This window comes from Limulus polyphemus, unplaced genomic scaffold (assembly GCF_000517525.1).
Source record: "Limulus polyphemus unplaced genomic scaffold, Limulus_polyphemus-2.1.2 Scaffold1794, whole genome shotgun sequence".
In the NCBI taxonomy this organism is placed as follows: domain Eukaryota; kingdom Metazoa; phylum Arthropoda; class Merostomata; order Xiphosura; family Limulidae; genus Limulus; species Limulus polyphemus.
This window is the reverse complement of record NW_013667404.1, coordinates 27,921-48,455: the sequence shown is the minus strand read 5'-3', so window position 1 is coordinate 48,455 and position 20,535 is coordinate 27,921. Positions and strand designations below refer to the sequence as shown.

Here is a 20,535-nt window from a genome sequence, read left to right as displayed (position 1 = left end):
AAGAGGCATAATTTATACTTATTACCTAATTTTTTTAATGGTGGTTATGAGATCGGTCAAATTGACCAAATCTATACAGGGATTTGTTACTGAAAATAACAGATACAAAGTTTTTTCTTAAGAAACATTTGATAACTATCTGGACATTATAAGTATTTCGCATGTGAAATTTGAAAATTTTCTGATGCATAAAAGTATTTTCAATCTTAAAATGAAAATTACTTTGCATGTTTGATAGGCAACATGGAAAAAGAAAACAAAAAGGCATGAAAAAAACATTGCTTTAGAAACCTTAAGACTTAACAAAAAAATTCATATTTTGCATATGAAAACAAAATAATGTTTACTGATAATCTACCAAATTTCATTAACATACGCTTACTAATTTAAAAGTTATAGGATGAAAACTATAACAAGCATAAAATGGTTGTGAGGTCAGTCCCAGGGACCAATCCCGTGCTGAAAGTTAAAACAAATTTCATTACTTCTCAGAGCAACATCTTTTGTCTAAATGTGTTAAGCTTTCACAGTGAAATATCAGCTCTTACACTAAAAAATACAAACACTTGTTTGTTTTATGTAGTTTAAAATTTGCTCTTTATATTAGTTATAAACATGTCCAATAGCAACATCAGAAAGAATTATAGATATTTCTTAAAAAGCAGAGAATATGGAAGGGATGTGTCAATGTGTATTGAACAAATATATATCTCAGTAAAGAGAGAAGAGGTTGAAATTTTAAAACATCAACATCAAGGCTACGATTGCAGAGAGCAAAAGTCACAGCTTGAGAAGGCAGACCCAGGACTTAATATATAGTACAGCAAAGTTCTTAAATAGATACAGAAAATAAAGCTAGACACAAATCACATTGTACATGCATGTTTGATAGACACAGAAAAACATGTTAAAAGGAGGGTGCAAAAGCCTCTTGCACTGGATATTGCAGAGAACAGTTCATTCCTAAAAACTGAATAATTGCTCTTTTGCCACAATTCTATCAGTGAATAGGAAGTTAAAAACATTCAGTTACAATCTTTAAGTAATATTAATTTTATCACCTACCTAGCCAAATCCCATTTTCTCCAAACAGTATCCAAAGCACTAGTCAATGAACTAGTTTGGCTCAGCTGACCAGAAGGGAACTTGTCTTTCACACATCGATCAACTACCTTGTTAGACAAATCATCCAGTGAAACTTTGCTCTCCGCACCAATATCCTTTTGCTCAATCTCAGCAGTAACATCAACACCAAGGCTACCCATAATACTGCAGAGAGCAAAAGTTACAGCTTGAGAAGGCAGACCCAGGACCTAACATGTAGCAAAAAATAAAATAAAATACAGATCTCTTATGATTTGAGAAAACAGAATTACAGCACAAAAGACACTGTAAAACAATTACAATTCCATAATAGTTAGAGAAAGCAAAGCCAGACACAAATTAGAGTGCAAAACAAGATTATAGTTCTCTAATGATTTGAAAAACAGTTAAGGACAAAACCCACTGTAAAACAAAATTGTATTACTGTAATGATTTGAGAAAAAAGAATTTAGATTTTGAAAAACAAAACTAAAATACAAAACCCACTGTAAAACAAAATTATATCATTGTAATGGTTTGAGAAAATAGCCAAGACAAAAAATACATGGTAAATCAAAATTAAAATTTCTAATGGTTTGAGAAAACAGAGCAACAGCATAAATACACTGCCAACCATGAGGTTTGAAACTGAAGCAGTAATGTCCAATAATGTTATGGCTATTAATGTAAAAAATAGCTGCAAATTAATTACTACAAACTTAATAACATAATTACTTTTAATTACATTTTAAACTGCACATATAATATTCACTATTCAATTTAATAAAATTCTTCTCTCTTACAATATAAATTTACCTGTTTGATCATGTAATCTGCAATAAACTGTTTAATAGGTTGATAAATATGATCTTCTGACAGCAGCCGGAGTCCTACTCTTCTGTCAGATAGCTGGAGTGAAGCAGCATTCTGATGACACTGTTGAAAGAACTCTTGCATTGTCTGAAGCCTCCGTAAGAAGAAGATGTGATTCAATACTGATCTGGTGGATGCTGAATAGACTGGAGGCTACAAGAAGAACAGTATACACATGAAAACTGGTGGTTGAGAGAAAAGTATGCACTATTTATGTGCTCAGTCATAAAGTACAGTATAATCCATATATGTATTTAAAGGTTTCTACAATTTTTAACTTGCCCCTTCCTCATAAAAAATATTCAGGGATATTTAGGAGTTCCACTTATCATCTTCTAAAGGTAAAGAATATTATAGAACTATTAAAAACTTTCAAATAAGCATATAATTCAAGAATTTCTAGCAGTTTACTCATCCCCCTATGTCTAAAGACAATTCAAGAAGTTTAAGAGCTCCTAGTAGAAAGATACAAAATGTAATAAACAGCTGCCTATGATATTTTTGTCATGCAATGGCTAAAGTTTTAAGATAACTTTAAAATGTATATCAAACACAAATTCAATAGAATTGAAGTTATGACATAGCATATACATCACTAAACCATAATACAGATTTCAAAGCAAAATCCAAAGACTTGGGATAGTTCCTGCTTTCCATTAAAGAGGGGAAAGTGGAGAGGTCTGGGTTCACTGAGTTTAGGGCAAGTGAAAATAAAGTTTGTTTGTGCCACTTCTTTTTCATTTGCCTACTAGTATAAAGACTTCAAAATCAACAACAACAAATAATTAAATTAAACTGTGTGTGTGTAGTTAAATTTAAAGTAACATAAACCTTTCTTCATACTTAAGCTGTACTTTGCATAATTACTGGATCACTCTAGTATAACTCAGGCTCAAAATGTCCACACCACCATTATATATGCAAACTGTTAACAATTGACATAAATAATTAGTATCCTTAGTATTTTTATTTCAGGGTTTACTATGGCCCACCTTATACAAGGGATATGCAATCTTAACTCTTTCAAAAACAAAAAACATTTCAAGTTCTAACTTACAAGAAGTTAGTGATTTATAACAACAATCAAATGTTTCATTAACATTTCTCAATGATATGCTATCAACTGATACAATATTTCTATCCTTTTTAACACATTGACCTTTCACTTGGTATGTCACTTCAATGGTAACAGTTAGCTATTTTAAGACACTGAACAAAAAGTATAATAACAATCACTTTCTTTACAAGGTACTGTACTTAGAAAAGAAACTAAACAATTTTGAAACACAAGCCCTTTTGTTAAACAATTTTGAAACACACTAAAGTTATGCATATAACAGAATAGCTTGAATGAACAAACTAAATGTAAAAATAAAACAAGAGCAATTACTCCAGAAAATAACTTTTACTTAAGCCAACGTTTAGCCATTATAGCTTCATCAGGGCAAACAAGACACTCGCTAACTTATTTTAGCCTTATACAAAAGATTTCAAAATAATTATGAGTCTGCATAATAAGGTAGATTTCATATGATAACACAAACATAACTGTCATAACATTATAGTGTTGTACATTGTGAAATCGAACTTACATGCAAACAGACAGTATTATACTATTTAAAGCACACATAAAATATGTTATTATGCTAATTAATTATGAAATAATTAAAAATTCCACTTGGATTTTTTTTGTTTAACTGTATTCTCTGAAATTAATAGGGTTTCTTTACATTTTCTATCTAAAAAAACTGTAGCAGTAATTTAGAATGTCTGCTGTTATGAGACAATCATCATCATCAGTTAACTGTGTTTGTGAACTTGAAGGCATATGTAAATTCTATCCCTAATAGTTCAGCCTGTTTCATTATGCAAACAAAGTAGTATACATCAAATAAATGGCACTCACTACTCACCTTCACAAGCAGTTTACCATCCCTTACAGGTGTAAATAAATACTAAAAGTTTATAGGCAAAATATTAAAACCATTACCACCAAATACAGACATTTTCTTAAGATGGTTAAATTGTCTGTGATATGTAACAAACAAGAGTAAAGGTACTTGTCACACTAACACAGAAAACTGATAATCTCTGTACAATGTAGAAAGAAAATAAAAATTAAAGATCAATATGCTATAAAAAAAACTTTATTTACTGTTAAAGTTGCTGCATCTCTCATCACATCCAATTTACGCCACGAAGGAGGAGGAGCCAGCTGATCCAGAGATAAAAGGAAGTCAGCCATGTCTGCCTCTAGTTTAGAAAACAGGCCATTGAATCCCATCAGCAACATCTGTCCAGGAGTCAGCTCTAAAATTTGTATATAACTTGTGTTTTTGTACCACATACTTTGCTACATTTTTTTATGTTTTTGTGGGGAAATAATTGTCAATTAAAGCAGTCTGTATGATCAGCCAATGAGTAGAAGATAATTAAAATTAACTTTTGATTACTAATCAATGCTTGTTATTACCATATTACATAGGAGGACATTCTGAGCTTTTAATTGGTTATTCATGTCATATATAGAAGTGTATATATGAGAGCATTTCCAAAAATGAAAAAAGGTGGTTGATTTATTACATGAGAAATATCTTAGCAAATAGAAAAGATAAGAGGTTCTTCTTTTATATTCTAGTTTGTCAATATCGGTAGTTTGAGTTCCTAATTTGTACGAAACTACAGACTTTGTATTTTGACATCACAAACATCCAATTTGAACCATTGCTGCATTCAACATACCACGTGACACACAAAAATCAATGTTTAGCTGTACCTTTTTAATATTTACTTTTAAGTTAAGAAATTAGCTAACATATAATACTAAAACTTGAATTATAATCTACAATTTGATAACAAAATTGACATAAATTCATTAAAATAGTAGTTCAATAAAATTTTGAATGTGAGTCAACAAACAGGATGACATGGCCTTTGACATGACCAGTCGCAACAGGGTTAAGGTGATTTATTCAGGGAGATCCAAGGTGGCACAAATTTTAATAATATGTGACATTTATATTGAATAAAAGTTATAATCAAGTTTTATGTTATTCTATTAAGGTATTTATTTAGGGAGTGATGAGGTGGCATAAATGTTAATATGGTCTTCTATTAAGGTGATTTATTTCTAATATTTTATCATTTCTATTATCAGGCTTTAAAACTTGCAAATATACTAAGATAAGAAAAAAAACATTTTGTGTTCTAGCAAAAATCTAAACAACAACATTGTCTTTATGGAATAAATTTGGCTAGGAAACTAAAGACACTAAACTACAAGTGATGAGCTATTATTTAAAAAGTTAGAGATACATGCAGTTTTAATATACAATATAATACTTTCAACTGCTAAATTAAAGTGTTATTCTTTTTATAAATTATACATGATATTAATTTTTTTTTTTTAGGCTTCAGCTATGATGTAAAATACTACTTTGTTTCTTGCATAGCTTTAACTAGGACATAAAAGGCAAAAAAAAGGTCCCTACGAACTCACCGGAAATTTCTGGCTCAGCACCTCTCATGAGGTTTTCAAAGTTTCTTCTCATCAAGTTTACAGTGGTTACTACTAAGGACTGGTCATCCTACAAACGGAATTTTACTACTATAAACAACTTCATGATTCTAACCATCAAAAAAACATCACTGTAAAAAATCTACAAATTATATATTTAAAAAAAATATATGAATATTGAAGTCATTTATTCATCTCTACATCTACAAAGACATTTAGCAGGTAATTTATTAACTACACGTTTCTAGCAGAAATTATTCTTTACGTACAATTTTTGACAAAGAATTTGCAATAGTTAGAACTGAACTCTGGTACCTCTATTTCCATGATAAGGTTCCTCAGGTGCGATTCCAATTTTGCTGTTAGTTCAGTAACTGTTAAGCTAGGGCCTTTCAACAAGATCTCCAGCTTCTCCACCATTTCCAGCACACTTGGTTCTTTACTCTGAATGCATTTCATTGCTTCTGGGAGAATAATTGTCTGAAAGTTGAAACTCAAGTCCTACCAAAAACAAAAAGAGATCCAACAATTACATACAAAAATTATAACACCTTAAAATATCCATCCAATGAATAAAGTAAATTTTAAAATTTTTATTCTTTAATCACCTCACACCTACTATTTTTGAGTTTACAATATTATAGCACTTTCAAAATTATAAATATTTGTAACTGATTTCAACACCAAAAAGCTTAATCCACCTTTAGACTAAAATTACAAGTCTTATAAATTTACAAGCACAAGTGACAAAAAGGCTACAATGCAATACCTATAAATATAACCCAAATCTAGACTAAAAATCACTTTTCTACTTTGAATAACAAATCATACCTAAAATATTTAAAATATAAATTACCTTTACACCACTAAATATAAACAATTCTAGACAGAACCAATAACTAACACTGTCATATATAAAAGACTGTTTAGTGTAGGTAGTATTAATGTATTTATTTTGAGATTTAATATTTCATATTGTTTAGTTTTTTCATAATAAAGTTAAAAGCAGATGATTATTGGAAGTTGTGTTTGTAAGTTACCGAAGTTGAGGCTATGGAGATTACTAGAAAGAGATCAGAGAGCAGGAAGAGAACCAAAAGTATAGCCAAGTGAAAGAGTTTGGGTGGAGAAAGGTTAGAAAACATGAAGTTAACTGTCATAGGAGTGAATAGCCTAATGGTTGATATATTAAAGTGAGATTAACAGTTTTCTGACTTTTCAGGAGATTAACTTGTCTCATCAAAGGGTGTTCTAAAGGCAATTGAACCTGCCTGTGTAGACCATGACAAAAAGCAAATGTTTATTGGAAGTAGGCCTAAATACGAAAGCAGACAAGTATCAGAAGTTCAGGATACAACTATGGTATACATAGTGCAAAGAATTTGTTGTACATACATTTAACTTGTTTTGAATATATTATTTTAAAACAAGCAGAGTGCATGCTGTTCATTTATCATCGAATTTATCGCAAACAAGTCAGAGACACCTAATTTAGAAGAATCCTTAGCTCAACACACCCATATACTTACTTTAATATACTACTTAAAAAGTAAGTTCCTTACAGACACACAAAATCACAAAAAAACTAAATATTTAAATCTTTTTTCATAAACCACAATATCTTACCTCTAGAGCTGTGAACACATTTAAAGCAGAAGTCACTGTGCTAAAGGCTGCTTTTACCTGAGGTTGAATATTCTGAAAACAAAGATTTAAAACAAGTTTTAGTTTTCTGCATTAATTACTTATTTAGTACAATAAAACACCTGTAATAAGAAAGAGATAAACTATTTAGATATGATTCTATCTCCCATTTAACGTTTTCTTTATGACCAGAAGAAAACATGTTTTCCAGTATATTTATTACACTTACAGTTACTGTAATTTGACATTTAGAAATTACATTTGCCAAAGACAAGTTATCTATTTTCATTAATGAACAGAACCTAGTCTTTTGGTAAATACTCACCTTTTTTCTTAAGGAGTAAAGACAAATTTACAAAATTATTCTACTTGCTTTTGTTCACATACTTTAGAATACAAACAGTGTGATGTTAAACTGCATAAAGAAAAACTACAGTGTGTGTGTGTATCTTTAGTCTCATAAAAATGCTGTTCAGACAACTTCAAGCTTATTAGCTATTAACTATTCTTTTGAACAATCCTTCTTTCACAAAAATGGTGGATAATTTACATTAAGTATACATAGTGAGAGTAATCAGTTACGACTAATTAGCTATTACAGTCGTTGGGTCTACGGATATATGAAACTGACTGCACTATTCACGTGATAATCCCTACCTTACAATTCTCCTGGAAAACACTAATCACTTGAGCTACATTATTTCCCATGCTGTGAATCTCATCTAAAAACCAGTCTCCTCCCCACGACACCAGATCTACCAAATGCTCACCAGCCGCTAAAACAAAAATGTAATGCAAATTTCTACATTGAAACCATACAGAATTAATAGCTTAAATCTGGTTACTGTAAAATATTAAAAGCTTACTAACACTGTAATCTGGTTACTGTAAAATATTAAAAGCTTACTAACATTGTAATCTGGTTACTGTAAAATATTAAAAGCTTACTAACACTGTAATCTGGTTACTGTAAAATATTAAAAGCTTACTAACACTGTAATCTGGTTACTGTAAAATATTAAAAGCTTACTAACACTGTAATCTGGTTACTGTAAAATATTAAAAGCTTACTAACACTGTAATCTGGTTACTGTAAAATATTAAAAGCTTACTAACACTGTAATTTGTATATGAATGTTAAAGTGTGATTATTGGAACCCTTGAGGTGGAGAAAAAAAAATGATGTAGAATCTTTGAAAAAGCTGTTCAAGGGATGAAAATGTAATTTCAACAAAATGATTAAAAAGTGAACATATTAAAGTTGAAAACAAACACACTAGGAGAGGTACATAAAAAAGAGCTACTGTTTGCATTTTGTTTGAACATTTTTTTTATCTGACTGCTCATCTAATAGTTAACAAAACTTAAGGGTGAGATTTGACACCAAAGCCTGCTTTGTTTTTTGTAAAGTTTTCCCATTAGAGCTATTTGTTAGATTACTTAATATACCAAACAAAAAGCTCATTAGAATTCAAAACGACACTTCATAATTATTATTCTCTAAGATAACATTGATATTGAACTAAGGTAGTCTTAGTCAATGAGATTTTAAAGTTAGGGTAAAAGTACTTGTCAGCAAAATCAATAATATATACTGTACATCATACATATATACAATCTACAAAATCAATAATATATACTGCACATCACACGTATATACACTCTACAAAATCAATAATATATACTGTACATCACATGTATATACACTCTACAAAATCAATAATATATACTGTACATCACATGTATATACACTCTACAAAATCAATAATATATACTGTACATCACACATATATACACTCTTTAAGTGTGTTACAACAACACAATAATGATTCAAGAAATGCAAAACAGAAAAACCTTTTACAAAATAAAAGTAAATATGACCTTAAACAAAAATAACTTACCAGCAGCTGCACCTTCCATCATGACCAACCTCTTTGTTAGAGCTGAAAGAGTTTTGACCATCACACCCATGAGGCTGAACTGACCTTCTTCTCCATTCTCTGTTGAATTAACATGAAACTATTTACTCCTACATTGCCTAATTTATTAAAATGTTCTCCAAAAACTCTCACACGCAATATTTTTAATGCCACAGATCTCAAAATGCTATTAGCAAAGAAACTATTAATATCTGACTTGGGCATGTTTTAGATTTTATTTATTTTATCCTTCAATATGAAAAGATAAAATCAGCCAGTGTAACACATACAGATCCTTCTAAACAATGCAACTCCCACATCTATACAAAGAAAGCACCTCTTAATTATGAATCTCTCATTTGCCATATGTAAGTAAGGTAGTTTTAATTAATGCTCTTACTTTTAAGCCATTAAAAAAGCATTTTATTATTAATTGTATGCAACATTAGCAATTGAATATTAAATAATTTCCAGGCATATTTCATTTCATTATTTTTATCAAGTCATCACGAACGGCTTCCATGTAAATAAAATAAAGAAAGAAATAACAATTCAGAAGGAAAAATATACCTTCAATAAACTGTGCAAGATTAGCTTTAGCATCTTTAACTGCAGCTGTGATGGATGGCAAGTCTTCAACTCCTTCCAAATGACGTCTTTCTAGTAACTGAGAATGTCAAAGTAAACATAAATAATTATATATTCATGACAAAGTTGGTCAGTACTTAATTTTACAATAATATATAAAATGAATACATAATAAACAGCATGTTTTCAAGATCAGTACAGTACCTGTTACATGTTTCTATAACTTTGAAGTAAACAGCTTATTACACTCCTTTTTGATAAAAGTACATATGGAGGTTAATTAATGTTTATGAAACCCACATGGAAATTACGAAGTTTCATACTGGATTGTTTCCATACATGTGACATATAATAACTACCATAAATAACCCTAGAATTTGAAACTATATCTTACTACTATTGTTTGGAAATATAGTTTTATATAAACATCAACCCTTTCAATGCACCATGCATCATATGATGTTTTAGGTTTTCCCACCACCATCTGATATCCCAGTTGATATTTGGTTGCACCAAGAAAATGAATATAGTGTAAATGTTAGACATTTATACAGTAGTTATATTAGTGACTAATATTAGTATGCTAAGTGTAGTATTTGTATAATAGTCATGTTATTCACAACCAACACTGTGCCAGTGTGTGAGGTAAGAAAGGAGTGAAATACATCATCTGTAAAAACACAAAAACAAATACTGCTCGCCCTGCCATCTCATCTCGAGGTCAGTGAGAGTTGCCCTGGAAAAGACTGCCTCTCCACTTCCTCCTCACTTGGTGCACCCATCAGGCCTACAGAAGTCTTTATACTGCTTTTTAGTTTTTATTCTTTACTTTTGCATTTTATATTATTATTTCATAAGGCAAAAATTCTTTTTCTTCATTTTTGTAAATGGGGTGGGTGGTTTTCCATTTCACCTGAACAGTCAAAGAGATAATATATTCAGCTTTTAAATTATGTTGTATCTATAAAAAAACAGTGTTATGTGACAACTAATTGCCCACACTTTTTTACAAGCATCAACCATGTCAATAGGGGCATTTTTTCAATTAATTGATTCCCAGTTTTAAAACCAAATCAGACTGTTTTTATTTTGTAGTATTATTTAATTAAGTATTAGTGCTAAAAATACAAACTTAAATTTCTGTTGATTTTGCCCTAACAGTTTTACAGAATAATAGCCTTTCTGTTTTGTAAACTAATTATTATTTATGCATTTAGCTTTAAAAACTTTCACAATAAAATACACTGATAGTGTGATGTGATAAAGGGAAGTATCTAAGAATAATTTAAAAGAATGAATCTACAATACAGATTCATCGTGGTGAGTAAAAACCACTAAAAACACCATACATAAAGCAATTATCTGTTATTTCAAAGAAAACCATTTGAACTTGCATACATTTCCATTTTAATACATAATTCTAAAGCAAAGCAATTTAACAATCAGAGTTATGTAAAAATGTTGTTCTTTTACTATAGAATTAGGCAGTATTGTTTCCAATATGTAATGAAATACTTATGATGTTGTGGTAAAGTTCACATCATTCAAGGTCATTAAACATATTTCTACCCTTTCTCAATTTAATAAATAGTCTTTAAGTTCAATATATTAAGATAAATAGTTCTAATGGTCACAACTAATTAATCAAATTTCAAAATATGAATGTTTAGAAATCTTATGCTGACAAAGCACTACTTGCTCATCTGAGAGTAATATTGTACCTTACCGTTTTCAACTTGAGTTTAATCTTCCATGCTTTTTTTTTTTTTGTTTCTACCATATAAAAACATCTTCTATGATATCTTGTTTATGATACAACACAGACTGTCAGTTACTGTATTGATAGTGAATCATGCCATGACTAGTTCCAACTTCAAAACTTTTCACACTGATTTGAAGAATTAAAATAGTAAAGGAAAAAAAAATTAATACATATATTATATATTCCTCAGACCTTAGTTATTATTAACAATGCATACATTTTCTTTCAATTGGTAAATTTATTTTTTAACTTACATTTACAACTTTAGTCTTCAAGTTAGTCACCTCAGATTGCATTTGAACATAGGTTGTAACAGCAGCCTGAACTAACTCAACATCAATGCTCTCTGCACCATATTTGTTGTGGAACTCATTAATCACCACTTGACAACTGGAAAAACAAACATTTCATATAACTTCCCAAATCTACCTTAAGAAACAAAATAATCCACTTTAGCAGTTTCAAGAACAAAAAACTGCTTGGGTGTCTAGGTCAACATTAAATTTCTATATTTTCTAAGTAAAGTTAATTTTTTAACCTCCAACACTTCTGACATAGCAGCATCCAACTGCTTTTCAGGAGTCTTTCCCTACATACTTGATTTTTTTTATTAAATTAAATACCTAATTTTTCTATTACACTAATAACAAAAACAAGTTTCTAGCTATGTGCGGCAAATTTGTAAAAAACCCTTTATAGACATACTTCACAACCCACAACATGGAAATACTATGACTTGGCCAGAAGCTTAATCTTGATTTCATGCAAAATAATGGGCAGAACCTGAATTTAAGTGATTGAGCTATATTAAAGGATGAACCTGTATCTTTCTAAGGGAACTTCAAGAAATAACAACATAGAAACAGAACACATACTTGGAAAGAGTGAAATTGTTCAATAAACTTTCTAGCCATTCCTGCCATTGGTAGTTCCTGTTTTCCTTTTTGTATGATGAAGGAAACTGTAACAAAAATATAAATTTTTTAACATTTAAAAAATATCAAAAAACAAGTGCACATTTAATATTGTGTGTTGCTTTCTTCTGTTTACCAGACTCACAAGAAGAATTATAAAATAATAATTTTATTATAGTTTTAAGAAATCCTCACCTGCATTATGATCGTGGCATATCGTGACAACAACTCCAGACAAGTCCTGAGTGTCAACCTCTGCTGTTCCAACAGACTGTTAAGCTCCTTTTCAGCATGCTCACACTGAAACGACACACAATAAGGTGCAATTATCTACTCTGCATGCACTTCATCATTGAAAGAAACATTGAAAATATTTCAAAAGCATTTAGTTTACAATCGTGAAAACTTTCATCAAATACCAGAAACAATGATTGGCAATTAATAAGCTATCAAAACAAGATTTAAAACAAAGTTCACTTGGCTATAAACAAATGAATGCAATACTTGGCTATAAACAAATGAATGCAACCACTTCAAATTTTAGTTTATACATTCACAAGATATTAAAAACAGTAATCATTATTATCAGTAAAAGCCTAATTAAATGAATTTGGCTTCTTTACAACAAACTGCCTTATTATTGTGCTGGTGAAGAGTGGACAATGGTTATTTCTACTGACCAAAGTGACTTTGAGTTATCAAGTATAGGAATAATGTTATCTACATATAAAATAGAAGCAAAAAAAACTTACCTGCTGAACAAGTTGCCCTTGGCCTGCTGACTGAAGGAATCCTGCAACATGAACTTCTGGAACACTTTCAGTTTGAGGCTCCAGTTTTGCAATCTCATTGTACCACTGGCCAAGCTCTGGGCCACACAAGGATTGCAAACCAGACTACAAAGATATTAAAGAATAGTCAGATAACTTTTAAAGTATGGAGAAGAAGTGAAAAAAAAAAAAAACTGGAACAAAGTTGCCAGATTTGCTGCAATAGATTTATTTTCACACACACACTTGTGCACAACAAAACAAGATTTATTACATTCTTAGTTAATCTTTACCAACTGGATCTGATGCTTTCATTTTTTAAAAGCACAAATAAATGATAAAGATTCCAAATTAACTAAAACACTAAGATGTTTTGCTTGCTTTTATTAAAAATGGAACATAAATAATAATTAACATTCTCTTTCACAAAGAAAAAATATTAAAATCAAAATAGCATATTAACCAATTCCATTTGAAGCATCACCACCATAAGCTATGACAGTGTAACAAAAAGATTACTGTGAGAAGATACTTATTAGGACACACATTATCCAAGTACAGAAATAATTTATATATTCAAGTATTACTGTTCCAATTAAAATCAAAGTAGAAAAGGAAAAACATATAACTATACTTTAAAAAAAACATATAGTGCATGTGGCAGCAGGGGTGTCATGTGCATATCAAGGTGAGTTATGGTGTTATCAGTGAAAAAAAAAAGTTTGAAACCACTGACCAAGCTTCTGGTTGGCTGCTGGTTATAGAAGGTGCTAATTAAAATTCTGTAAAGCCTGACACAACAATACATAGCTTGGAATAGATAGAAAATACCTCTCTATGAAATATTTACATTCTTATTCTTCCTTGACATGTAATTCAAGATGAAAAATATCAAGAGAAGTGTAAACTACAGTGACAGAAAAAATAAATGTATTGTTGCATAGAGAAACTGTTAAAATATCTTCAAGTTGTACTTGTTTGTGTATTAAATGCTTCAGTAATATGGCATAAAAAGAAAACTTACAATTTATCTGATAAATATTCTTACAAGTTGGCAAAGTAAGTCACAAACATTTACTCTAGAGTAAGCAATGTATTATATAGATGATTAATAATAAAAAAACTTTAAAAATAACATCACAGTAAGAAGAAGCTCACAGAAAATCTTTAATTATCACCAGTTTTGTATTTCTTAACTGTAAATAATTTAAATTTCTACACAATAAATCTGTAAAACATTTGAAATTTAATCAATTCAAAACTAATTTCCACTTTAGAATGGAAATCAAGAGTATCCCTCAAACAAAGTACACCATATTCCAAAACTAATTTTTTTTTATACCATAATAATGGGCCCAGAAAAAATGTTTTAATACTGACATTAAAATGTAGAAATTCATTTTTTTATCTTTTAAGTTTGTTGATTTTGAGTAAATTAGACAAAAGACTGATACATGACAAGTTACAAAACTGTCGTAAGAGTTATATGAAACCAGTTATGTAATCGTATTACATTAGCTTTGAACTGTTTTCACAACTGAAGTCATATCACCTTAAGATTACAAGAAGTTACTAAAAATTTCAGCAAGTGATTTTGGGATTTTTCTTCCAAAGATGACTAATTTGTTTGAAACAATCAGGAACCAGTGAGTCAAGATAAGGAAAAAAAATTGTGAAGTTAAATGCAATAGCCCTGAATGCTTTTCATGTATTTCTGTTACCAACTAAAGGTACATGATAGCTTAAGAGACATAAGTTTGTTTGTTTGCAGTTAATTACAAAGTGATACAATGGATTACCCGTGCTGTGTTCACCAAAGGTATGAAACACGGTTTTTGCATTATAAGCATTCAAACTTACTGCTGTGCCACTGATAATCTAACTTACATAATCCAAGTTTTAATGATAACCAAAATATAGAGAAACTTATACTGACCACTATTACTTGGTCTAAACCAATGTACAATTATTTGTTCTAGCAAATAAATGCAACATTTATCACTTCCACACAAATTTATATTGAGATTTGTTACTAAAATGATGAATTCAGTGAAAACTGGGCACATAAAAATACCATTTTTTTTTTAGTACTGCATATGACGTACTCCAATAAAGAAAAGCAAGAATTCAAATTACAGAATATACAATATGCTTAGGTAAATTAATGGGTACATACAATATGGTGGTTGTGCCACTTTCTGCAATCATCTAGTTTGTCTCGCACTGCATCTTTAGCTGACTGAAGTGTATTTTTAACAACAGCATATTCCTCATATCTAGAAAAAAAAATTAAAAATCAACATTCTACTTGCATGAATACATGTTGACACAACTTCACCAGATCTCTATAAGTATTTTATCAATATTCACTGATAATTTGTAACTGAAAAAAAAAGTAAAAAAAAAAATTAAGTATTATAGAAAGTATTTTGAACTAGCATATGTGCAAATAAGTAGAAGCTTTCTCCAGTAATGCATGCTCTAAGAAACTAAATTATGTTAATCACATCAACTTAAATACAAACCTTTTAGGAAGTGAATGCAATGAATGAGATGAGTCAATTCGTGCTTCCTCAAGCAATGCCCTCTTGTGACAGGTTTCTTGCAATTCTGTCTCTGCTGCCTGAAGCTCAGTCTGAGTTTCAAGCCAAGCTAGTAAAAACTTGTTCAACTTGGGCAGTGAAGCCGCTAGATCATCCCTGTTACAAGAAAGACAAATTAATTACCTGTTACACTTAATAATAGTCTCAATTCTGAATAAAAGACTATTTTAAATGTTAATCTTAGTCACAGCACTGTTTCAGCTACTGTCTATAACCTCTCAAAATATACCTTGTAATTAAACACAGCAAAATCTTAAATGTAATAATACATTTCACTTAAAACTCGTTGAAAGTTTCTAACTAGTCTGAATAATGTTTCTTAATTAAAAACAATTTTCTTTTAACTTCCTTGAAGAACTGCTATGTTTCAACATTTAAATATACTTACTTATTCTTTAACCAATCTCCCTTCATTTCAGCAATCCTGATGGCAAACATTGAAAATGCTATCTCTTGTTCCATTTCCTGTTTAGTTTGACGAGTATCAGTGATGACAGTTTGACCACCACCATACACTGCTCCAGTGTACCCCCCTTCATTACCTGGAGTCCAGTCTATTAGTGGATCATACACAAATGCTTCTAAGAGGGTCAAGAGTGTTTCCCGCTCTTTACGCAGAATGTTCAATACATATTCACAAGATGCTCGAAGGTTCCCTAAAAAAACAATTTTGATAATAATTTAGTTTTCCGTAACAGCAATTTATTCTTTTACTTATCAAATGATCTTAGTTACAACAGGACCCAATATAAAGAAAAACCAAAAAAAATTCATGATACAATAAACACAAATACCAAATGTTTATAACCTATTTTTCTGGAAAAAAAAAGAGCTTCTGTGATCAGTATTAATTATGTAATAACAATTTCTGAAGCGCACATACACAGCTAAGTTCTGATACACTAACAACAGATATAATGCATAAACAAAAATCAAACACAAAAAGAATATTTTAAGGGTTTCAGTTGTTGTAAGCATGAAGTTTCAGGAATGTACTGAAAATGTCACAGATAAAACTATCTGAAATGAAACTATGACACCAGTATTACCATTTCCAGGAAGGAAATTACACCAATCGCATTAATTTACATAAAAAATATACTTATTTGAGAAGGGCACTCAAAATAATTTTCACATTAAAAAAAAATCTCTTGCAGCAAGTAAACATACTTTATATATTTAAATTCAAACAAAGATTGAAGTGTCACTAGATTTCTTACAATACATGAAATTTATATGTAGCAAATTTCATGATGTTGCAAATTCTTTTAGTGTAAAAAAAAAAAAAGTCAACAAATATTGGATTTGGTAATTTCCCGTTGATCCAAATGTTATAAAAACAAATACAAACTTCAATACTCAAAGATCATCATACAGAATTGAACATTAAGCAGTTAAAAAATTCCTACGAATATGCAATATTATCATCACAACATAAAATGTAAACATAAGCACTTATATTAATTAGCAGTAATAAGCTCAGTAAAAGCTCCTTTCATTCAAATTCAGCTACCTCAGTCTTCTATTCTGAAAGATCAGTGTAAAACCACTCTGGTGGCATTCATCATACAGTTCATGTTTTATTTTTTCACCACCCAATTAGCAAAGTCATGGTCTATCTCTCAGCTTATCCATTCAATATTAGCCATGCTGGTTGTGAATTGTAGCTAATTTCATTTATCATGCATTACTAATCATTCTACTCATCAACAAGTCTTGTTTAATAAAGAACTTTCCTAGATGTAACTGAAATATTAAATACCCTTATTATAAAACCTTATTTCAGACAAATCATTCTTAGAAACAAGCATGACTGTTCTAATAACACTTATAATCCATCTGTTTTATACTGATGTGATGTTAATGTCTTATCCCATCTTAACTAGTGTTTCATTTGATATGTAGAACAGGGAATACTGAGTTGAATTATCACATTTTGTACAATACATTAAACTTGTATTAATCTAATAAATAACATTAGAGGACAAAATTACTGAAAGCAGTGTTTGTTTTATATGGTCTTCATAAACCCCGTAATGCTTCCTCAATAGGTGCAATGTACTTTTGTATTTCACATTAATAATGCTATCTAAAAACTACAAAGGACTGCATTGAATATACATTATTGAGTTATTATACTTTATGAAAACTTTGAAGATGTTAGCAGCAAATATGTATTATCTCAATAAATGCCTACTATGCAATTGTAACTACAAATGAAAGTTTTCTTACACATTCATTACTCAAAACTTTTTGTAGTTTACTTGAGATAGTGGTAGATACGTTTGTTTGTTTTCACTTTTGATAAACTGATCACAAAATAAACAGGACTATAAAAGTTAACTGTTGAAAAAATGATACAAATTATAACTAGATAACTATTTCTCTGGATAAGTGCTGAAAATTGTACCCCTCCCCCTTTCACTACCATCAATTCTCACTGTTAAATTGTAACATTAGGTCACAGCTGTAAGTCAGTATGTTAAAGTGCACAGTCAGTGTTATATCAGAGAATAATTTAAGTACATGTTATATGTGCGGTTAAAAATAAAAGGTAAAGAGTAGTTTTTACATTTAAAACTTAAGATCTCACATTACAGAACATCAAAACACATCAAGTGCATTGAGGCTGCAGATCATTTTCAAATAAAAATTACAATTATTGTGTAAACAAAAAAGAAGTTTGTTTTTAACTGTATTTATACATAATTTAACACAAGTGTCCAAGAATAATTTTATTTTTTGAAATTTCATCTTTTCTAAATATAACCATACAAGTTTGTTTTTTTATAAAAATATATACTAGATTTCAGAAGAATCCTCAATGAAAATATGAAGACTAAAATGTGAAAAGCAAAAAATATTTTTAATTTTTAAAAGACAAACATACATTGATGATTTTCAAACACAGATGGACAACTAAGTAAAACTACTAGAAATAACACACAATCTTTATTACAATCAAGTAATATTTTGTCAAATTGTACATATTATAATTCAATATAGACTACTTCTCCAGAAAGTATTAGCCTCAAAATATTCTTTTTAAGAGTTATGCCATTTTCCTACTGTTTTAACACCAAATTTTTAAGATAAATTTGAAAATTTCACTGTGGAAGTTTCTACATTAGTTTTTAGAATGAATAGTGACAGAAAACTAAATGAAAAATACTGTTGAGTTTACTTTGAAATACTTCAGAGAAAAATGTTTAGATGTGACTATTGTTAAAACTGATGTTTCATTATATTCTAAAAGCATCTGAACATCTACAACTATTCAATAATTATTATTAAGACACATTTTCATTAACCACAACAAAAAATGTCTAATTACTTTTAACAATTGTTTTATAACTGTTATTACAAACTCCCTGAAACTAGCTCTTAATTTGTGGCTTATGGTAAATGACTCATCTTTTCATGAATATTAAAACATTTCGTGTCACTTTCTACACTCATTAAGGTAGATACAAGTATTATACATTTGTACCAAAATTGTATTCCGTATGTAAATGTTACTTATTACAAGACTAACACACTTTTAAATTCTCTTAAAAACAAATCACCTATATGTATTCTAAGAGAGAGAGAAGAAAAAAAAAAGAACATTCAGCAATGCCAAGACATCAAATTATCTCTCCAGATTTTAAAAATAGTGATAATATCCTTGTCCAAATTGGAATATCCAATCTTAACCTGATAAATCTTGAGAAATGTAAATTCTCCCATAAAATCACTGATTTCACTTTTCTAAAGTCAGAAATGCAATAACATCAAGTAGTTTGTCAAAATGCTTATAAAAAGCAGACATATCCTTGTCCAAAGTGGAATATTTAATTTTAACAATATAAATCTGGTGTCCCACAACACTACTTCATCTTATTGTAAAGTTTAAAACACACACACACACAAACATATGACTGAAGCAAAAAACTTGAAACTGAAATGATTACATAAAAAAATCTGAAGAGATGCACTAGCCACTAAACTGGAAATGCAATATAAAAAGAAAATGACTTTCACAAACATCAATAATCCTCAGTGAAAAAATCTGAAAGAATATTATAAGCTTTTCAACTATTATTTTCATGAATAAGTTACAACTTAGTAATCATGAAGGAGACTACTCAAATTTGAGAAAACCACACATTTTAAACTTCATTCTACTTATTACACAATTCTGTAGAAACAATGAAGCTTACTAAAAATGGGTTGTACTCTATCAATCTTAATGTATTTATTCCCCCAGAAACTTCACAAAATTAGGTTAATTATGTATTTTTCATACTAGTAAAAGTTTGATAATTAAAAATTATATTAAATGCCAATTGAACAGAACTTAGTTTTTTGTTTTTTTTTCAAATCTATGCCTTTTATTTTGAAATATAAATTCAAATGCCCCTGTTTATATGCTACACACAAAATACTAAAAGAATGAATAAAAACAGTGTTTAGTCCTTGTAGTATACAGGAATGTCTGTATATAGTCTAAAATCCATAAGTACTTGTAATGGTACAATTATACAAAAACTCAAATTATTTAGATTTATTTTTAACTTAATACAAATAGGCTATGTTTAACCTTGTGGTTTCCAAATGGAAAAGGTTGTATATAGGATGGTATAAAATTTATCTGGAAGTCTAGATATACTTTTTACTTCAGATTGTAACCTTACGACTCTCTCTCTCTCTTTACATAAACAAAAATGCATATGAATGGTCATTAGAAATTACTAAAATTAAATACTATTAATAAGTTTGTTTGTTTGTTTGTTTGTAATTAAGCACAAAGCTACACAATGGACTATCTGTGCTCTGCCCACCACGGGTATCAAAACCCGGATTCTAGCATTGTAAGTCCG

At 29.7% G+C, this 20,535-nt stretch overlaps 2 protein-coding genes across 2 annotated transcripts in view; both read right to left on the bottom strand.

Annotated features, from left to right (window-relative positions):
- The window catches only part of LOC106464960 (serine/threonine-protein kinase SMG1-like), a 34,997-nt gene extending 18,722 nt beyond the window's left edge, over window positions 1–16,275 (bottom strand). Inside the window, exons 1-16 of the mRNA XM_022392771.1 lie at window positions 16,062–16,275; window positions 15,596–15,769; window positions 15,247–15,346; window positions 13,053–13,196; window positions 12,496–12,600; window positions 12,262–12,347; window positions 11,641–11,776; window positions 9,607–9,703; window positions 9,019–9,117; window positions 7,775–7,893; window positions 7,100–7,171; window positions 5,789–5,974; window positions 5,456–5,543; window positions 4,112–4,266; window positions 1,900–2,109; window positions 1,066–1,313 (exon numbers count right to left, since the gene is read on the bottom strand). Of these exons, the coding sequence (XP_022248479.1) occupies window positions 1,066–1,313; window positions 1,900–2,109; window positions 4,112–4,266; window positions 5,456–5,543; window positions 5,789–5,974; window positions 7,100–7,171; window positions 7,775–7,893; window positions 9,019–9,117; window positions 9,607–9,703; window positions 11,641–11,776; window positions 12,262–12,347; window positions 12,496–12,600; window positions 13,053–13,196; window positions 15,247–15,346; window positions 15,596–15,769; window positions 16,062–16,135 (2,093 nt within the window). The 5' untranslated portion in view covers window positions 16,136–16,275. The remainder of the gene's footprint in view (window positions 1–1,065; window positions 1,314–1,899; window positions 2,110–4,111; window positions 4,267–5,455; window positions 5,544–5,788; window positions 5,975–7,099; window positions 7,172–7,774; window positions 7,894–9,018; window positions 9,118–9,606; window positions 9,704–11,640; window positions 11,777–12,261; window positions 12,348–12,495; window positions 12,601–13,052; window positions 13,197–15,246; window positions 15,347–15,595; window positions 15,770–16,061) is intronic.
- The window catches only part of LOC111087147 (serine/threonine-protein kinase SMG1-like), a gene marked incomplete at its 5' end in the record, with an annotated part of 26,890 nt that continues 22,564 nt past the window's right edge, over window positions 16,210–20,535 (bottom strand). The window contains one exon of the mRNA XM_022392770.1: window positions 16,210–16,329. Within this exon, the coding sequence (XP_022248478.1) occupies window positions 16,297–16,329 (33 nt within the window). The remainder of the gene's footprint in view (window positions 16,330–20,535) is intronic.